Source organism: Canis lupus, chromosome 1 (assembly GCF_048164855.1).
Source record: "Canis lupus baileyi chromosome 1, mCanLup2.hap1, whole genome shotgun sequence".
NCBI classification, from domain to species: domain Eukaryota; kingdom Metazoa; phylum Chordata; class Mammalia; order Carnivora; family Canidae; genus Canis; species Canis lupus.
In genome coordinates this window covers 112,360,158-112,379,243 of record NC_132838.1, presented here as the reverse complement: position 1 = coordinate 112,379,243, position 19,086 = coordinate 112,360,158, and the positions used below count along the sequence as shown (strand labels likewise).

Genomic DNA, 19,086 nt, shown 5'->3' with positions numbered 1-19,086 from the left:
TCCTTCCTTTTTCTTTCTTTCTTTCTTCTTTCTTTCTTTCTTTCTTTCTTTCTTTCTTTCTTTCTTTCTTTCTTTCTTCTTTCTTTCTTTCTTTCTTTCTTCTTTCTTTCTTTCTTTCTTTCTTTCTTTCTTTCTTTCTTTCTTTCTTTCTTTCTTTCTTTCTTTCTTTCTTTCTTCTTTCTTTCTTTCTTTCTTTCTTTCTTTCTTTCTTTTTCTTCTTTCTTTCTTTTCTTTCTTTCTTTCTTTCTTTCTTTCTTTCTTTCTTTCTTTCTTTCTTTCTTTCTTCTTTTTTCATTTATTTATTCATGAGAGATGCACAGAGAGAGGCAGAGACACAGGCAGAGGGAGAAGCCAGCTCCATGCAGGAAGCCTGATGTAGAACCTTATCCTGGGTCTCCAGGATCATGCCCTGGGCTGAAGGCGGCCCTAAACTGCTGAGCCATCTGGCCTGCCCTTCAACTAACTTTCTGATCACTGGGTTAAATATCTGTAGACTTAGGCTTACTGTGACTTCCAGTTCAGCCAGTTCTCTTTCTTCTGCCTGTAAAGAAGATATTGTCTGAAGTAGTACCAACCGGGGGCACCTGGGTGGCTCAGTGGTTGAGCATCTGTCTTTGGCTCATGTCATGATCCTAGGGTCCTGGGATGGAGTCCCACATCAGGCTCCCCAGGGGGAGTCTGCTTCTCCCTCTGCTAATGTCTCTGCCTCTCTCTCTCTGTGTCTCTCATGAATAAATAAATAAAATATTTAAATAAAGTAAAATAAAATAAAGTAACACCAACCACGAGGCAGTATATTCATGTCCACTTTAGAATTTTTATTATAAATATAGAGCAAATTTTACAAATAATTCAGAAATGGCCCAAGCTAGGCAAAATTAAATAACACAGAATAGCATGGATGAGAGGAAGTATATATTACTGTGTCAGGGTTAGAAAACCCTGGAAAGAGGTACCTGAGTACAGAAAATCCCCAACTCACCCTCTTTGAGGGGCTCTTAGACACAGCATGACATCAAATAATATAGAATAAAACTCTTCTCAGCAGCCCCAAAGAGTTTCTGTCTATGTAGAACGAGGCTAGGTGGGAAGTACATTGCCTCTCCTCCTCCTCTCCTACTCTTCCTTTCTATTCTGCACACTGGGGCTCATAGACCCCCATGGGAGAAAACATTTCAGAGGTGGTTCAAGAAGCCTCCAGCCCAGTTATTACCCTCCCCTGTTCCCTCACGGCTGTGGTTCCCTGAGAGCACCAGCACCAGGGTAGCTTTCTGGAGTGTAAGCAGTGTTAACAGGGGTGTGAGTGTGTTCCCCTCAGGGCACCCCCATTTCTCAAGGACCAATCACACCTTAGCAGAGGCCAGGTCTCCTGAGAAAGTGAGTGGGGCAGACACCATGCACAGTAGAGACATGGAAAGGGATGGTGGTTGAAGACTGGCCTGAGATGCTGGGAAACTGATTTGGACCCATTTCTAGCTACAAAAGAGGACAACTGCTGTTGCTGCTTCTTCATTTGGAACTCCTGGCCTAGAGGGCTAGAGGGATTTCTGGGGCTTCTTTTACCTAAGGCAGTCAGACTGGCTTACATAGCTACATAAAAAGAGCCCCTTTCACATAAACAAGCAGCTGCAGAACTAAAATGGCAGACTATCTCAGGGGGAAAAAAGCCAATGCATCAAGTTGTGCATTCTTAAAAATTATTTAAATAATCTCTGAAGGGACTGACTTCTTTCCCAAATTCTCTGCTGATTGTCTCTACTAAGAGCTGACTGCTTCCTGAAGCAGTAAGCCATCCTTCTGTGGGCATTTTCTTGAATAAAATCCCATAAAGTTATGAAACATACGGGCATTTTTTTGCACTTTATATTAGGAATCACCTGTGGGCCTCCACGAATAATTTTCTGAATTGCTTCTAGTGGGTTCTCTGAAAACAGGCTTGCCAAATGGCTTAGGTGGCTTTCTAGTTAAGCAGCAAAGTTTAGGCCCTGGTAGACAACTCTGACAGTGGACAAAGGTGTAGAATTTCCCAGTTCAGCATCCTCATTCAGCATATTTGTTTTCCTGTGCATGGTGGGATTCACACTGGACTTTGGAGAGATAGAAGCTTTTACTTTTACTTCTTTCTCTTCTTTTCTGGCACATGCATTTCAGTCGTGGATCAGGAACTGACTCTGAAGGTTATGGCAAATTCAAGTTAGACTCCAATAGGATAGGATGGGGGCAGGAAGGAATGACTGTGCTCTGAGTAGGTAAGGTTAAAACAAGAAAAGGAGGAGGGGTAGAGGTTGTGGCACATCTCAAGGTCTGCTTTGCCAAATTTCAATGACAAGGAAGGTTGGGTTCCCTAAGAATCCCAGATGTATCTTTCTATCTATTGACACTGAAGGGAAGGGCTGTGACTAGACATCCTGGAGGTATCTCCTTAGGAAGGGAAGTGGGGAAATAGGCTTCTTCCCCTTTTCTCTGAGGGTAAAGGGATCTCCTAGTGATAGGAACGAGAAGCTTGGAAAGAGTAGCACAGCCAGCAGGACAGGTTGCATTACTTCTTTTGTACTTCGGAATACACCGTTTCTGTGGCTGCTGGGGATGAGGAGGCTGAAGTTGATTTCTTTGGTTCCTGGACATTGAAGTTCAGGGAAGAATATGCAACTTCTTCAATCTGAAAGGTATGAGCTGTGTGGTTAGTTAAATCAGAGTCATAGGACAGACCCTCACCTGTGTGCTCTGATTCAGCACCATATCCTATCACCACTTGGAAACTTTTAGCTTTGGAGAAAGGCTTTTATTAGCCATGATTACTCTGTTTGCTAACATCCTGTTGAATGATCATTACAAGAGATAGGTTATAGTATTTATTCATACTGGAGTACAATGATACAGCAATGAGAATGGAGAATCTACAAATGCATAAAAGGACATGGATGAACCTCACAAAACAATTTTGAATGAAAGAAGCTAGATATACACAAGGATGTACTGTGTATTTCATTATGTAAGAACGTAAACAGACAAGTAACCTAGTGCAATGGAAGTCAGGATAGTGGTTACTCTTTGGAAGGAGGTAACTGGAGGGTTTTTTTGGGGGGTGGGGATGACATGTTTTCTTGACCTGGATGCCTTTTGTCTGTTCAACTCATGAAAATTTATACATTGTTAAAATATATTTATGTTTTAAGTACTTTTTCGTATATATGTATATTCTACTGAAAGGCTGAGAAAAATTTGGTAAAATTATCATAAAGTAAAGGAATCAAGACCTCAGAACTATTAGAAGGACATCATCATTTGTTGGTAAGAGCAGGGTCAGTAAAGGTGGAGAAAGGAGAATGATCTGGTGCCTTATGCTGGGCATTGTGCTGGGTGCTTTCCATTTGTTGTCTCATTTAATTCCTTCAACTTCTCTTACTTGGCAGCATGTCCATTTTACAAAGATGACAAAGCCATGGCTCAAAGAGCTTAAATTACTTGTCGAACATCACAGAGCTATTGAGAGTCACAGCCAGGATTTAAACCCAGGATGGTGTTAATTCCAAAGTCTACATTCTTGCAATGAGGTAGACTGAGGCAGTCATTAACCAGTACTCCTTTGTTGCTGCACTGAGAAATTTTGACCCAAACTTGATCCCATGTTTGTATTTTCAAGAATAACCCATTCTACACAGAAATATTTCCATGAGAAAATGAGCCATTGAAACTGGCTATGCTTACCTTGTTAGACAAATTGTCAGACTGGTCCTGACCTGGTGAAACAAAAGAAGAGTTACCAATCCATGAAAAGGCAAAGCTCTATGGCCTTAAAATAGGGACTAGGGGGTAAGAGTGGGGGTGGGGAGGTGGGTCCTAAGCTGTTGTGATTTCTAGCTGAAGGAGGTGGCAGTTAGTGGGAGGATGGATAAAGAAGTGGCCTGTGAATGCTTGAGGAATTCACTTTCCACAGAGTCTATGGTCCAAACCCTGGGCATTGGTACCAGAGGAGGCCTCAGTCCACTTCTGACAATTTCGTCTAGTCCACAAGGCTTTGATTTTTGCCCAGATATATTTCTCAGCAACAGGCTTCAGTGGCAAGGATGGACATTTAGGCCCACAGTACCCAGAGCACCACAAGACAGGGAAAGTCTCACCAAAGGAGAATGCCCACATCCATCACAGAGGCAGGAGGGAGGAAGTATAGGTGAGGAAATGGCTCCTGGAAACAGGTCCATCTTGCTCAGGCCTGCCTGGCCCAGGTGGAATGAATGTCTCTCTGAGGGGCATCTTTTGTGGCTAGAAAGGCATGAGGACCCTATGGCAACCTAAGGTTGGAAAATGGAGATCCCCCTCCAAAAATTCAGAAGGTAGGAAGTAGCTTGGGAATCCAGGATTCCCTGCTAGGGCAGGACACATGGTGGAACACACCAAGTCTCACTGGGATAGTGGCTTTACTTACTGTGATTGGAGGCTGAGGGTTTGTGCTCTGTGACATCACGCAGGTCACTTGCCCTAAATAAATATCAGACACTGTGACTGCTATTCCCAAGCACAGGATCTTTTGTTCCTTGAATTAGGAAGGACATTGTCAGCAGGCAATTCCTTGGGGCTCCTCAGTGTTCACTTATACGTTGTTGGTACTGCCTTTCCTCTTAGGGCCTCCTTCTTCAGTCTACTCATGATCTCCTCTAGGCTTTACTCCTTTCCTGTTTGCTGGGTGTTCACATTTGGGTCCAATGTTTATCAGTTACATCTGAGCCTACTTGTACCCTGACACCTTTCCCCTTTTATAGGCAGATGCTGGTTTTTGTCTCACTTTACTTATTTGCCCAAGAGGCTTTGGTTGTTTTTGCCTTTTCTTAGGTTCTCTTCCTGTCTTATCCCTCCCTCCTACTCCTGTCAAAAGAGCAAGCGACTCACTTTCTCCTGCTCTTTCTCTCATTTCCTCATTTGTTTCCTTCTGGGAACTTGGATTCACTGACTTGAGACAGAAACGTAATGAGATCTGTCCCTCTAAACCAGATGGAGACGGGAATAACCATGTCTGAGAGAGTGAGGTCCAGACAGCATGAAGAAGAGATCCACAGGAATTAGTGCTGAGAAGCAGGAGTTTAGAAAGAAAGAGGAGCAGATCCAGGTGCAAAGACTGGGGCAAAGTCTCCTTCCCTCTCCCAAGCATGGCAGTTAGTCTTGGAAAAAGTGGAACTGGAGGAAAGTTGATCATACCCGCCAGTTTTTCTGAAATACTGTAAGTACACCAGGGCTGCTATCACAGCAACCCCAGCCACAACTCCAATCACGATGCCGGCAATAGCCCCAGGTGGAAGGCCAGAACTTTGTTCTGTGGAATCATCTGTCATGGAAAGCAGAGAGAAAAATGAATGAAGGTGACATTATTTTATGGTGGGAGTCTCCTGGAGGACATCTCTGAACATGTAATAGTCTCTACTTGTTCCTTCAAGGAATACATTTTCTATGGGAAATTTGCTGTGAAGTGATTAGTTGACTTCAACCTTCAGTTTTTCTCTCTCAGTTTTTAGGCTGTTGATCAGATTTGCCTCAATACCATGTTGGTCTTTCTGCACTCAGATATTTTTGAAGGCTTTGGATATGTGAGAAGGGCTGATTGCCATTTTTCTATAACTTCCCACCTTCTCATGGTTACATGTTTTTCTGTGTGCCAGGCACAGCAGCCATGAATATGTGCCTCTCAAGTCTTCTGTGGTGAGGATTTAAGTGATGGAAGGCCCCTGGATACTGCATTCTGAATTCACCATCTCCTTTGTACAGAGACCACACTGCCCACAGATTCCCAGCAAGGATATGAAATAACCCTAACTCTCTGAGAAACTGTTTCCTCTCATGGGTGTCCTCCGAGGACCCCTTGCAAACACCCTCATAGAACTGCACTTCCATCTAAAACTTCTTTCTGGGATCCCTGGGTGGCGCAGCGGTTTGGCGCCTGCCTTTGGCCCAGGGCGCGATCCTGGAGACCCGGGATCGAATCCCACGTCGGGCTCCCGGTGCATGGAGCCTGCTTCTCCCTCTGCCTGTGTCTCTGCGCCTCTCTCTCTCTCTCTGTGTAACTATCATAAATAAATAAAAATTAAAAAAAATAAAATAAAACTTCTTTCTGTCACATCTATACCATGGTCTGAGGAACCGCCCAGGCTCCTCCCACTCCTGTCCTACTTTCCCTCACAGGCACTTTTCCCAATAAATAAATAAAGATTTTTCTCAATAAATATAAATAAATAAGTAATTCCACTTTGATTGCATCTCAGGGGATAAAAACTAACATACTAGGCTTGAAGCTTTGCATTCTATTCCCTTTTTTCCTTTCTCGTGTTCAGTCAATACCTATGTCCCAGTGGCTTTTTGTGTAATGCCTTCCACACCTGTATATAATACTGTTTCCATCTGTTTCTTTTTTATTTCTGTTGCTTTCACCAGCTAACTGAAGCCTGATGTATTAATGTTAGCTACTGTTATGGGGTATTTAATATGTACTAAGCTCTGGGGTAAATACTTCACATATATCTCATTCGATTCATATAATAACCCTTTCAGATAGACGTTATTTCCATTTTACAGATGAAAACAATTAGAGTAGTGAACAATTTACCCAAAGTCATATGGCCAGTAAAAGGTGGATCTGAGATTTGACTCTAGTACTACCCAACTTCATAGAAGCTAATGATAATAATAGTAATAATAGCAGCTAACACTTATGGAACATTTCATTTCCTCTGTGTGTAGCATTTTGCTGAGTTTAATTGATTATTACATTAAATCTTTAAAATGGTATCATGAAGCAGGTACTCTTGTTAACAATTTTCAGTTGAGGAATTTGAGGCTCAGAGAAGTTAAGAATCTTGTGCAAGAAATCTGTAATTGTAGGGCGCTTGGGTGGCTCAGTTGGTTAAGTATCTACCTTCAGCTCAGGTCATGATCCCAGGGTGCTGGGATCGAGTCCCACATCTGGCTCCTTGCTCCTGAAGGAGTCTGTTTCCCTCTGCCTCTCCTCACACTGCTCATGCTCTCCCTCACTCATTCTCTCTCTCAAATAAATAAATAAATAAAATCTTTTAAAAAAATCTGTGAGAAGATCTCAGATCAATAACCTAACTTTGTAATGAACTAGAAAAAGAAAAGCAAACTAAACCCAAACCTAACAGAAGGAAGAGAATAATACAGTGAGGATAAATAAAATAGTGAGTAGAAAAACAATAGAGAAAATCTTATGAAACCAAAAATTGACTCTTAAAAAAAGATGAATAAAATTGACAAATCTTTAACTTAAAAGATTAAAATTACTAAAATCAGAATTGAAAGTGGGAGAAATCACTATCAATTTTACAGAAATAATAAATATTAAAAAATAATAAATACTATAAAAGTACTATGAATAATTGTAGGCCAACAAATTGTATAACTAGAATGAAATGGATAACAAATTCCTAGAAACATAAAACCAACCAAGATGGAATCATGAAGAAATAGAAAACATTAAGAAACCTGTAACTAGTAAGGAGATTGAATCAATAAAAACATTCAACAGAAGTCAACATCCTTTCCTGATAAAACCCCTCAAAGTAAGAATAGAAGGAAACTGCCTCAATATAACGGCCATAGATGAAAAACCTACAGCCAACATCTTAATGTTAAAAGACCCAGTTTTTCCTCTAAGATCAGGAACAAGATAGAGATGTCTGTTTTTACCACTTTTAATCCAGAATAGCATTGGAAGCCCTAGCCAGAGCAATAATTAGGCAAGAAAAAGAAATGAAAGGCATCCAGATTAGAAAGAAGGAAAATGATCTTTGTTCACAGATGACATAAACTTACACATAGAAAACACTAAAGATTCCACCCCCTCAAAAAATCCCTATAATAACTAATACATTCAGCAAAGTAGCAAGATACTAACTCGACATGCAAAATCAGTTAGAATTCTATACACTAACAATGAATAGTCCAAAAACGAAATTAAGAAAATTCTATTTACCACAGCATTGAAAAGAATAATATACTTAGGAACTAATTTAACTGAGGAGGTAAAAGACTTAGACGCTGAAAACTACAAAGGAATTGCTGAAAGAAATTAAAGACATAAATAAATGGAAAGACATTCCATGTTCATGGGTTGGAAGACTTAATATTGTTAAGATGATGGTATCACCCAAAGTGATCTGCAGATGCAGTGCAATCTTGGTCAAAATCCCAATGACATTTTTTGGGGGCAGAAATAGAGTAATCTATCCTCAAATTCATATGGAATGTCAAGGGATCCCAAATATCCAAAGCAATCTTAAGAAACAACAAAGGTGGAGGACTCTTATTTCCTGATTTCAAAATTTACTACAAAGCTACTGTAATCAAAACAGTGTGGTACTAGCATAAGACAAACAAATAGACCAATGAAATAGAATAGAGATCCCAGAAATAACCTTTACATACATGGTCATACCATTTTTGACAGGGGTGCCAAGACCATTCATAATAGAGAAAAGTCAGTCTTTTTAGCAAATGGATGTTGGGAAAACTGGATGTCCATGTAAAGGAACTGAATCCTTATTTAACACCATAGATAAAAATTTAACTCAATGTGGATCAGAGACCTACATGTAAGAGAACTATAAGAACTCATAGAAGAAAACACAGGATGAAGCTTCATGACTTTGGGTTTCGCGACGACTTCTTGGATATGAATCTAAAAGCAGAGGCAACAAAAGATAAATTGGGCTTCAGTTAAAATGAAAAGCTTTTGTATATCAAAGAGTACTATCAACAAAGTGAAAAGACAACCCACAGAGAGGGGGAAATATTTACAAATCATATATCCCATAAGGGTTAATATCCATAATAGAGAACTAAAACTCAACAACAAAAAACCTAATCAAAAATAGGCAGAGGACTTGAACAGACATTTTTCCAAAGAAGACATTCAGATGGCCAACAGGCACATGAAAAGATGCTCAACATCACTCACCATCAGGGAAATGCAAATAAAAACCCAATGAGATATCACCTCATGCCCCTTAGGATGGCTCTTATTAAAACAAAACAAAACAAAACAGAAAACAAGTGTTAGTAAGGATGTGGAGAAGCTGGAAGTTCCTTGCATTTGCTGGTGGGAGTACAAAATGGTGCAATTGCTGTAGAAATGGTACAGCGGAACATCAAAAAATTGAACAAAGAATTACCATTTGATGCAACATCTCCACTTCTGGGTCTCTGCCCCCAAAGGACTGAAAGTAGGTGTTTCAATAGATATTTGTACACCCATGTTTCTAGCATCATTATTTACAACAGCCAAAAGGTGGAAAAACCCAAAAGTCCATAGACAGATAAATGATAAGCAAAATGTGATACATACACACGAGGGAATAATCAGCCTTAAAAGAAGTGAGATTCTGACGCATACTACAACATGGATGAACCCTGAAGATCTTATGCTAAGTGAACAAATCCAGACACACACACAAAACAAATATTATTAGGATTCCACTTATACAAGGTACTTAGAATAGTCACAGTCATATGAGACAGCAAGTAGGTTGCTGGTTACTGGGCTTAGGGGCAGGAGTGTTTAATGGATGGTGGTGATGGTTGTGCAAAAATGCTAATATACTAATACCATTGAACTGTATACCTAAAATGGTTAAAATGATAAAACTTATATACATTTTACCACACAAAAAAATGGTATCTGAGGAAAAAAGGAATCTTGTGGAAGGTCATACAGTAAATGCCAGACCTAATTAAGAAACTAAGTGTATTTGATTCAGAGACTTAGGTCTTCACCACACTCCCATTCTGTTTACTGAAATGGTCACTTGATTCTATTCTGCTCTTCTGCCCTCTGGGACTTCTATCCATTTTGCACACCACTGGTAATCTTCCCAGGAAGATGTAACATGGGGCAAGGTGTCATTTACCTTCCACATCCAGCCTTACAGGGTCACTTTTGTTGGAACTGACTGGGTTGGAGACCTCACACTGGTATTTCCCGGCATCCTCCTTCCTGACAGGGTCTATGGTGAGGGTGCTGTTGTCCTGGGACAGCTTCATTCTATCCGTGAGCGTTAGAATCTGGCCATTGAAGAACCACTGGATAGAGACCCCGGTGTTATTTGAGGAGCAGGTCAGGACCACAGAGTCATCTTTTGTGACTGTGGTGTTGCTGGCAGTGAGAAGGGGTTGGGACACTGGCTCTGTGGAGAAACAGAGGAGGTGACAGAATGAGAGTGGGGCCTGGGGCCACACTCCCTCTTTTGAGATCTGGGCCTCTCGGAGGGCCCCACGGAGCTCTGTCAAGGTGTCCCTGAGGATGGCCCGGCTGTCTGCAGAAGGATGAATGTCTTTGTTCAGGTGACAATCTAGAAGGGGAGGGCTGTCCCTCCCCTCCATCATGCATCTTCTCTACCTGGACATCTCTGTAGTATCGGCACCAGGAACCTCTTCTAAATCTACAGCATCCCCATCATCAGAGGGAATTTTATACCCAGTGGTTTTTGTGGGACCCTTTCCTGGAGCTTTCTGAAAAGATCAGGCCCCTTCTCTAGTATAATAGCTTTACATAGAAAGGGAAAGCATTTCTCTTTTGTGAAATAATTTATTAGAAAATGAGAATGGCCAAGCCAGTCTTTGTGGCTTTAGACGAGAAGTCCCAATCTAAAGGGTTTCTCAATCTGAGTAAGACTTTTACTTCCTGCCTGTGGATTGACTATTACAAGGAGGAAATCTTTAGAGTAGTGGTCACAGTTTTCACAGAAGGCTGGTACTCTTAGTTGTGGGTATAAATATGTACTTTGGCATTGCTCCTTCTGTGCCATGAAGGGACGTCATGGGGGCATCTACCTATTTTGCAGTTGGGCACCATTATGCAGTGTTTTCCTCAGTGGTGGATCACATGTGCTGGGGTCACACAGTGTTAGAGAACTGGGAGACTGCAGAGCCAGGACACAATCAGGGGGTTTGAGTTAGGGCTCATTCTTTCCCATTTCCCAGTGGCTTCACCACAAGGAGGCTCTGGTACAACTGGTGGGATAGTTTGGCCAGATTGAAGACAGGCTTCTCCTGGACCTTCTCCATATGTTTCTGTCCTACCACAGATGACAGCAGAACAGTCAGTCATAGGGCGAGCCAGGAACAAAAGGACCTTCTTTCTCCCTTTGTGAGTCCCTCCACCACATGGGGCTTCCTGGGGCTAACAGACCCTCTCCCCACATTCCAGGCTGGACCCACAGGGCCATGAATCAGAGAGCAAGGGGAGGAGGTGCAGACATGTAATGGAAGAGTTGAGAGACAGTTCTGGGATATGCTTGTGGCAAGAAACTGGGAAAGAACTTCTAGATTCTATTCTGAAAGGCAGACAGACCTTCACCACAGTGCTCAGTGCAGATGCTCCAGGGATGCACTTACCAGAGACTGTGATAGTCTTGACTGTGGTCTTATTGAGGCGGGTGGCATTGTTATAGACGGAGCAGGTATAGGATCCACTATTTTTCGCAGTGATGTTGGGGATAAAGAGCTCCTGTGTGGATGGCTGGGGCCTCCCATTGATAAGCCAAGAATACTGTGCAGGTGGGTTAGAAGCTGTGCGGCAGGAGAGACTGAGGTTTGCCCCTAGACGGTAATAGGAGTCTGGGGGGGAAATGGTGGGTGTGTCCGGGCCATCTGGAGCAAACAGAATAAAGCCACAGGTGATGTAATCCCAGGGAAGCGGAAGCTCCTGCCTGTATAAGGGCCACAGTGTCCCTCTGGGTCCCAACCTTGTTTTAAAAAGTCCCAACCAGGGTGCCTGGGTGGCTCAGTCAGTTAAGCATCTGCCTTTGGCTCAGGTCATGATCCCAGGGTTTTGAGATCAAGCCCCGTGTGGTGCTCCCTGCTCAACAGGGAGTCTGCTTCTCCTTCTACCCTTCCCCACTGCTCAATTAGTCTCTCTCTCTCAAATAAATAAAATTAAATTAAAAAAACAGAATGATAAAATGTCCCAACCAGAAGCCCCCTGTGTTCACTGAGCCTGGATCTGAGACATGAAGCTGTTTCCCCTCCCAGGCTGCTGACCCTCTCAGGAAGGAGCAGCTCATCCCCTCCTACTCTTGTTTAGGCTGAGCCTGCCCAAATTCGCAGGACAAGAAGCCATGGCCAGGCTGGGTGTCCAGCTGAGGGTCATGGACATGGACCCTAGAAGGAGGGATGTGGCTTGGCCTTTGGCTGTGTGGACTTGAGCTGGCAGCCCGGGCCAGGTAGGAACGGAAATTACTCACAGAGAACATTCAGGGTGAATGGGTCACTACGATCAGCACTCACTGGGTTCCGAGTTTCACACTCATAGGGTCCTGTGTCATTCCTTGTGACACCATGTACAGTGAGAGTCCTGTTGTCCAGGGACAGCTCCAGCCTGGGACTGTCCGGGAGGCTCTTACTGTTTACTGACCACAGGCAGCTTGTGCTCTGAGTCTGAGATTCACACGTTAACACTACAGAATCCACATTCTCCACGGGGTTGGAGTTGTTGCTTGTGATGCTGGGTTTGTGTAACTCCGCTGTGCAGACAACAGAGAGAACATTGCCCTGTGTGGTATCTGTGATTCCTCGGCAGACATCTTTAATCAGAGTTGGCATCTCTCACCTCTCAGCCAACCTGAATCCTTCAAAGAATAAGGCAGGTATATATCTCAAGACAAATGTGAGAGGATCTGAGCGCTCAGAGAACACAGGCCCCCACTCTGTATCCGAGAGCAAGCATGGGCTTTCTAGGGTCAAATAGGCATCAGGGTTTGGTTGTAGAAGACACAGAACAGATCTCTCCTGGTTCTTCCCTGACCAACTGACCATCAGACCAACTTGAAAGTGCAGGTGCTGAGGCCTTTTTTCCGGTACGGACCTACACCAGTCTACCTACAGCACTCAGGCTTCAGGCCTCGAAGTAGGGCATCTGCCAGGTGTTCCATGGTGAGTGAAAAGAGACAATGACTCCACACAGGGTGGAGCAGAGTCAAGGGTAGAAATGATCCAGAAATGAGTGAGGGGGATGGGCAGGGCAGGGCTGGCTTTGGCAGAGAACTATGTGCTCTGCCCTCAGTCTTTAAAGTTTCTTTTCCCACTGCAGAGGCCAGTGAGGACCATGCTAGTCTCTCCGGAAATACAAATGGATGTTTTCAAATGCAGAAGGGGTGACTGGTAGTGGGGTGTCTGGGTGGCTCATTAGGTTAAGTGTCGGCCTTTGGCTCAGGTCATGATCCCAGGGTCCTGGGAAGGAGTCCTACATTAGGCTCCCTGCTCAGTGGGCAGTCTGCTTCCCCTACTACTCCTCTCCCTTGCTCCTGTTCTGTTTGTCTCCTGCTCTCTAAATAAATAAGTAAATAAGTAAATAAATAAATAAATAAATAAATAAAATCTTTTTTTAAAAAGGAAAGGGTGACTTGTGGGAGGAGGCTGGGTCAGGTTGGGTGTATCTGCCCTTGTGGGTCATTTGTAAACACAGTTGTAAGATAGAAATTTAAGAAATTAAATTGTGTACATTTGTGAAAATCAGCATTAATACCCGAGAAACCTAAGACCAGTTTCTGGAGGAGTATCTCTCTAGAGAGCACTATACGCTGTAGACCAAGTTCTGCAGTCCAACCAGGATCACATTATGATCGAAGGAAGGTGTTATAGTGGGTTTGAAATTAGTGGCTCCCTGGTTAGAGAAAAACATAGGAGTTCTGTTAAGAAAGAGAATTAATTGGGGGTAAAGTCTGAGGTGCCTCAGTTATTATATAAAGGGAGGAATGATACCAAATTAGTAGAAATGCATTATGTTAGCAAATTTAGGAAAGAAAGTCCCTGCCAACAATTTCTACAGACAGGACAACTGGGACATGCAACTGAGTGCTTGCATGTAGCTTTCTTTTGACCTCAGGAAACACAAGTTTGATCAAATGTATCCAAATTGGGCAGCATCTGTTTGAAAAGACAGTGACTGATGGATCTCACCGAGTGAGAGGATCCCACCCTATGGTAAAGGTGGCCTCAGAAGCACCTGTGTGTGTGTGTGTGTGTGTGTGTAATATAGGCAGTGAAGCAGCCAGAAGGTATAGGGTGTGGCCAGTCCCATGGTGGGAAGGCAGGGGAACCACTGGTAAGGAAGAATTTTACCTGGATGATGTTGTGAGTCAGGAGTAAAAGGCAGGAAATGACCCATGAGCTTTTGGGGATTGAGGATCTGCAGAGGTCTGCGTTAGACTCCCTGGATGAGTCACGTAGAGAGTAGATCAAGGGATCACATGTCCCTGTCAGGTGTGTTCCACTTGTTAGCATCACGGAGGGAAAGAGCCCTGGATGAGGGCACAGTGAAAGCTCATTCTCCTGGTGACCTGGGCAAGCTGGCTCCTCACGGAACCTAGCAGACACTGCTGCTCTGATTTCTGTGTCCTCCAGGCAATAGCCTGGGAGGGTGGGCCTGGTCACAGGGCTTAGCAGAAGAATCCAGGGAAGGCTTAAGGGTTGAGGGAGCTGCACAGAGCAGGACTAGTCCCAGCTGAAGAGGAGGAGGAGGAGAGGGAGGAAGATGAAGGACATGGAAGGAACAGGGAGCCAGAAATGTCCCAGGCTGTGAGCAGGGGGGGTTACAAGTGACTTCAAAGACTCCAGGCAGGAGAGCTAACAGCTGACCCAGGGGCAGGGCCAGGGCACCCCTGCAAATCCTCCCATGGCTGAGCAACACCACAGGCATCAGGAGACTCTTCTCTGGGAGTGGCCTCAGGGGCTGCTGGTCAGAGGGACAGAACATGGCTCTCAGCCCCTGGATGGACAGGGAACAGGTGTGGCCAGGACCTCCTAGGACTCTGCATCCAGGGTCCAGACTCTGAAGAGATTGGGAATCATTCATTCATTCCTTTCCTCCTTCATGAAAGAGCAATTGAGATGTTGGGCCCTGTGCGGGTTCAGGGTACATGGTCAGGAGGAGAGGGCGGAGTCCTTTCCCTTACACGCCCGTGGGATCACACCAACACATCGGGAAACAGTGAGTCCAGGTCCAGTGCAGGAGCTGTGGATTGGCCACTGAGGGGAGGCCTGGGCATTCCCCGCACTGACTCTGATCATTGATGAAGGTAATTTAGTTCTTGAGTAAAACCATGAATTCTCCATTTGCTCTCCCTTCCCAGACCAGAAAACCTGCCTTGAGCTGTGGATCCCTAAGAAGAAAGATCTGATCCACCAGCTGGTCTCAGGGTCCAAGATGCCTAATAAGGCCCCCTGGGTGGAGGAGGAGGAGATGGGGCCGTGGCTGCAGACAGACCCTGTGGGATTTTGATCTGTCTGCTGCTCTGGTCTGTGTGACTCTGATTCAGTGTCTGCATCGCCCTCTGCCTCCATTTCCCCTCAATCAAAATCAAGTAATGGCTTTTGATTAGCTGTGTTCTCTGTCATTAACCTGAAATCTTTCACAATTATCTGACCTAAGGCTGGCTATAGAGGAGCTGCCCAAATAAACATCTGTTATTTGCCTCCATAAGACACAGCTCCCTGGGCTGGATCCTAAGTGCAGGAGTTACTACCAGGAGCATCTTCTCTCCTCTTCCTCTCTGGGGGTGCTGACCTTCTTCTAGGGTCTCCTGTCCTCCAGGGCGCTCAGACAGTGTCTCAGGAACCTTGCCTATCACTGCTTTCTGCCCCACTTCTCAGGTGAGGGACCAGGCTCTGCCCCTCCCCAGATGCTGAGCCCTGGCGGGTGACCCGCTCAGGAACCTCAGGACTCAGGCACCAGGAGATCATTGCTCCCAGTCAGCCCTGCCAGGAAGCCAAAACCCAAGCCTAGCACAGACTCCCCTAGCTTGGTCACAGGAGTCAGAAGTCCTAAAACGGGTCTAGACAGGAGCTTTCTGGCCTGAGCTTCTCTTGAGGATCCCAGGGGACCCCTTAGGCCTGGTGCTAACTGAGCCCCACTGGGTCTTTCTCAGAGTCATGATCACAGGGAGGAGCTCCAGGGGCTGGATGAATCTGTCTCCCTTTGCTGAGTTACACCTGTCAGGCTTGTTCTCTTTGCAGGGAATGTCTGCTGGGTTGGAATCCAGGAGTCAAATTCTGATCTTTGGAAATGTGTCTCCACTGTGTGTCCTGCACTAAATACTTGAACCACTCACTACACGGACATAAAGCAGAGAGGGATGAAGGCCCAGTGCAGGCCTGTGAATCCTGTGTGTGTGAAGTAGAATTCCCCCCACCCGACACCAGAGGTGAGAGAGGAATTACTCACGGAATACTTGGAGCTGTCCACGTACTAGTGCAGTTTCAAATTTTTGGTTTATGATTTGTAGGATGTAGGATCCAGTGTCGTTCAGGGTGATGTTCTGGAATAGCAGGGATCCGTTGGGGTATATTGTCTCTCTGCCGCTGTATACAGGCCCCGGGGTAGTGATTTTGGTGTCTATTACATATAATAGAATTTTATGGGTCGGCAATACAGTTTCCCCTTTGAACCAGGTAAGGCTTGCTGTATCCCCAGGCAGATTGAGGACCCGCAGAAGAGCATCCTTCCCTTCAGCAGCATTGGGAGGCACGGACTCCACAGTGACTTGGGCAGTGGTGGGCGGGTTCCAGAAGGCTAAGAGTGAGACTAGGAGGAAAGAGACGGATCAGTGTTTGGACCTGTGTTTTGGGATAGAGAGCTGGGGCCCTGGACATGGAGCAGATTCTAATCCCCCAGCTTCTTGGTGTGGGTGTGTAAACATGCACACATACCTGGGTGACTGTTTATGTCTCCTGCTGGTCAAAGTCAGTGGAATGATTATGCTAATTCTTGGCCTCTGAAGGTAATTTCCTCTGTTTTGAATGCTCTCCCTCAGATGTCTGTGGCTCGGACTGCCCTCAGATACCTGCTCACACTCAGGGGTTCTTGGGAGAAGCCTGTCCTGACCACCTCCTTGACGACCTTCTGTCTTAATGTCCTGACCTTTCCCTGCTCTGTTCCCTTCAGGGGGCTTGTCCTTACCTGACATGACTTTCTAGATGTCTCTGCGGGTCTGTCTTCCTCCCAGAGAAGTGAGCTCAGGGAGCAGGGACTGGTCTGCTCTGTGCTGTCCCCCGGGGTGGCCCGGCTGCAAATACCAGGGCTGAGCGTCCCCAGGGCCCTCCGAGTCTGGCGCTTATCGGTCAGGACCCCAGGGTGGTGGCAAGGCCAGGGTTTAGGGTCCCTGGGTGTGGTTCCCGTCAGGTTGCAAAACTGAGTCCCCGGTGAGGAGGCCCTTGGGACCCAGCCCCTCACTCCCCACTTGCAGATCCCGAGGCCGCCCCGTCGCTGAGCCGGCTCCCCCGCCCCGCCCGCCGCCCCGTCCCCTGCGGAGCCCCGTCCCCCCGCCCAGGCCCCAGGCCCCAGGCCGCCGCTCCCCCGTCCTCCCGCCCCTCCCAGGGGATCGGCCCCCTCACCGGCCAGCAGGAGCTCCTGCCAGGGGCCGCGCCCTGCTCGGGGAGAGGCCGAGGGGGGCTCCATGGTGCCCGCTGCCCGCTCCGTCCGGCCGGGGTGAGAGCAGCTGCCGCCGCGCAGACGCTCGGGCCCCGCGGTCCGCCCGACAGCGCCGCGTCCTTCCCCCTCCGCGCGGGGCCGCCTCTGGGGGCGGGGCCGGGTCACGTGGGCTGGGCGGGGGCTCGCCGGCCCCCCCCCCCCCCGACGGCAGGTCCCGGGGTTCCCTTCCTCTGTCCCCGTGGGGGTCCCCGCAGCTGCTGAGGCCTCCGGTCTTCAGCGGGGATTTCCCGGCAGACGCGGGCGCGCGCACACGGCCTGCTTGGCCCGAGCACGAGCCCGGGGCGTCGGGTCCGGGGCGCGCCCCGCAGCTGGGGGCGAGGTGCAGGGTCCGCGCCCCCACAGCCCTCCCTCCTGGCCCTGGGGCTTCCCCCTGCAGAGCGGGAGCCCGCGGCCGCCTCCAGAGCCTGTCCCGGGACGTCACCCCCACCGGGCCTGGGGATCACCTGGGGAACGTCATCAAGACTGCGGAGGCCCAGGTGACCCCTGGACAGGCTGCTTTAGCAGATGCGCAGCCAGGCTGAGACCCCGGGACGTGGCGCCGGGGCCGCCTCTGCTCTGCGCCCACGGAGGGAGGGTCCGCAGATCCTGTGGAAAAGCACATCTGACTCGGCAGGTGTGGTGTGGACCCCGGAGCCTGCATCTAACCAGCTCCCAGGGGACGCGGATCCTCCTGGCCCGGGGGGCAGGCTTTGAAGAGCCGGGCTGAGGGGGACTCGGCTCCCTGAGAGGGTGACCCTTGTCCCTTCCCTCAGTGGCCTGTGCTGTGTCCTGGCCTTGAGTCTGTGGGCACCACACACACAGCCCAGGGTCCCCAGGTCCAGGGGATCGTTTCCCTTGGTAACAGAGAAGCCCAGCTGGGCAGGGTCTCCCCAGTGATCTCACCTGCTCTGGGGAGGATGGATTTCCTCCTGGCAGCAAGGTCACAGAGAGGACTCTGGGGGTGAGAAAGGGGTACGCTGGGTGATGACTGGTGAGGGACAGTGTCCATCCCTGGGTGTCAGCAGCCTGGCTCCTGGTTCCAAGGACAGAGACCCTGGACCAGGTGTCTGAGTAGCTCAGTTCCCAGGTGTGAAGAAGACTTCCTGCACGTCCTGGGAAGAGATAATGATTGGGTCACTTGAGGGTCCCTGTATCCCAAGGGAAGGTTTTGGGGAGACCCTCCCTCTCAGGATTTGGCTGAACTGTGGCCCAGAGATTGTCCACTCGCTCCTGGGTGTCCTGGGTAGCTCAGGAGCACATGTCATCTGCCTGGGGAACCCTCCTGTGTTCACCCTGGTTCTCTCGTGGGTGTAGTCAGGCAAGCAATAGGGAGGTACATAGGGACTGCTGACAAATTGGGTGCTCTTAGGGCCCTAGACAGAGCAGGCACGTGGGAGGGACCTGAGGGTCTGTTGGAGAAAGGGATGGAAATCAGGCTCCTCTTCCACCTTAGCCAAGTCAGCTTTAGGGTTTGGTGTCCTGGATGTTGTCTGCATGTTCCTATGTCATCCCCTGGAGGCACTGCCGGGGACTGCATCTGGGATGCTGACCAGGCTCCAAAGGATGTGAGTGGCCCTGAGCCCTGGGCAGAGGTGAGGACTGGTTAGCCTGGGTCCTGGTCC

At 47.1% G+C, this 19,086-nt stretch overlaps 1 protein-coding gene and 1 long non-coding RNA gene across 7 annotated transcripts in view; one reads left to right on the top strand and one right to left on the bottom strand.

The window, feature by feature from the left end:
- The window catches only part of LOC140604607 (uncharacterized), a 110,713-nt gene that overhangs the window by 90,015 nt on the left and 1,612 nt on the right, over window positions 1–19,086 (top strand). For 2 of the 4 annotated variants that reach the window (XR_012007435.1, XR_012007433.1), the window contains exon 8: window positions 15,129–16,199. The exons of 1 other annotated variant lie outside the window; for it this stretch is intronic. This is a non-coding gene — a long non-coding RNA (uncharacterized lncRNA). The remainder of the gene's footprint in view (window positions 1–15,128; window positions 16,200–19,086) is intronic. One more of the 4 variants, XR_012007442.1, reaches the window with a different exon arrangement.
- Window positions 798–17,549, bottom strand: LOC140604490 (cell adhesion molecule CEACAM1-like). Of its 3 annotated transcripts, XM_072775744.1 has the most exons (10): window positions 17,389–17,535; window positions 16,955–17,060; window positions 16,220–16,579; window positions 12,243–12,521; window positions 11,395–11,649; window positions 9,909–10,184; window positions 5,194–5,320; window positions 4,427–4,479; window positions 3,709–3,740; window positions 798–2,659 (listed from the first exon to the last, which is right to left on the bottom strand). In XM_072775744.1, exons 2-10 carry the CDS (start codon window positions 16,959–16,961, stop codon window positions 2,540–2,542), a joined length of 1,509 nt encoding a protein of 502 aa, XP_072631845.1. In that variant the 5' UTR covers window positions 16,962–17,060; window positions 17,389–17,535; the 3' UTR covers window positions 798–2,539. The 3 variants fall into 3 exon arrangements, with proteins under 3 accessions (XP_072631845.1, XP_072631843.1, XP_072631848.1); XM_072775742.1 differs by lacking the exon at window positions 16,955–17,060 and having other exon boundaries at window positions 17,389–17,549; XM_072775747.1 differs by lacking the exons at window positions 4,427–4,479; window positions 16,955–17,060 and having other exon boundaries at window positions 17,389–17,549.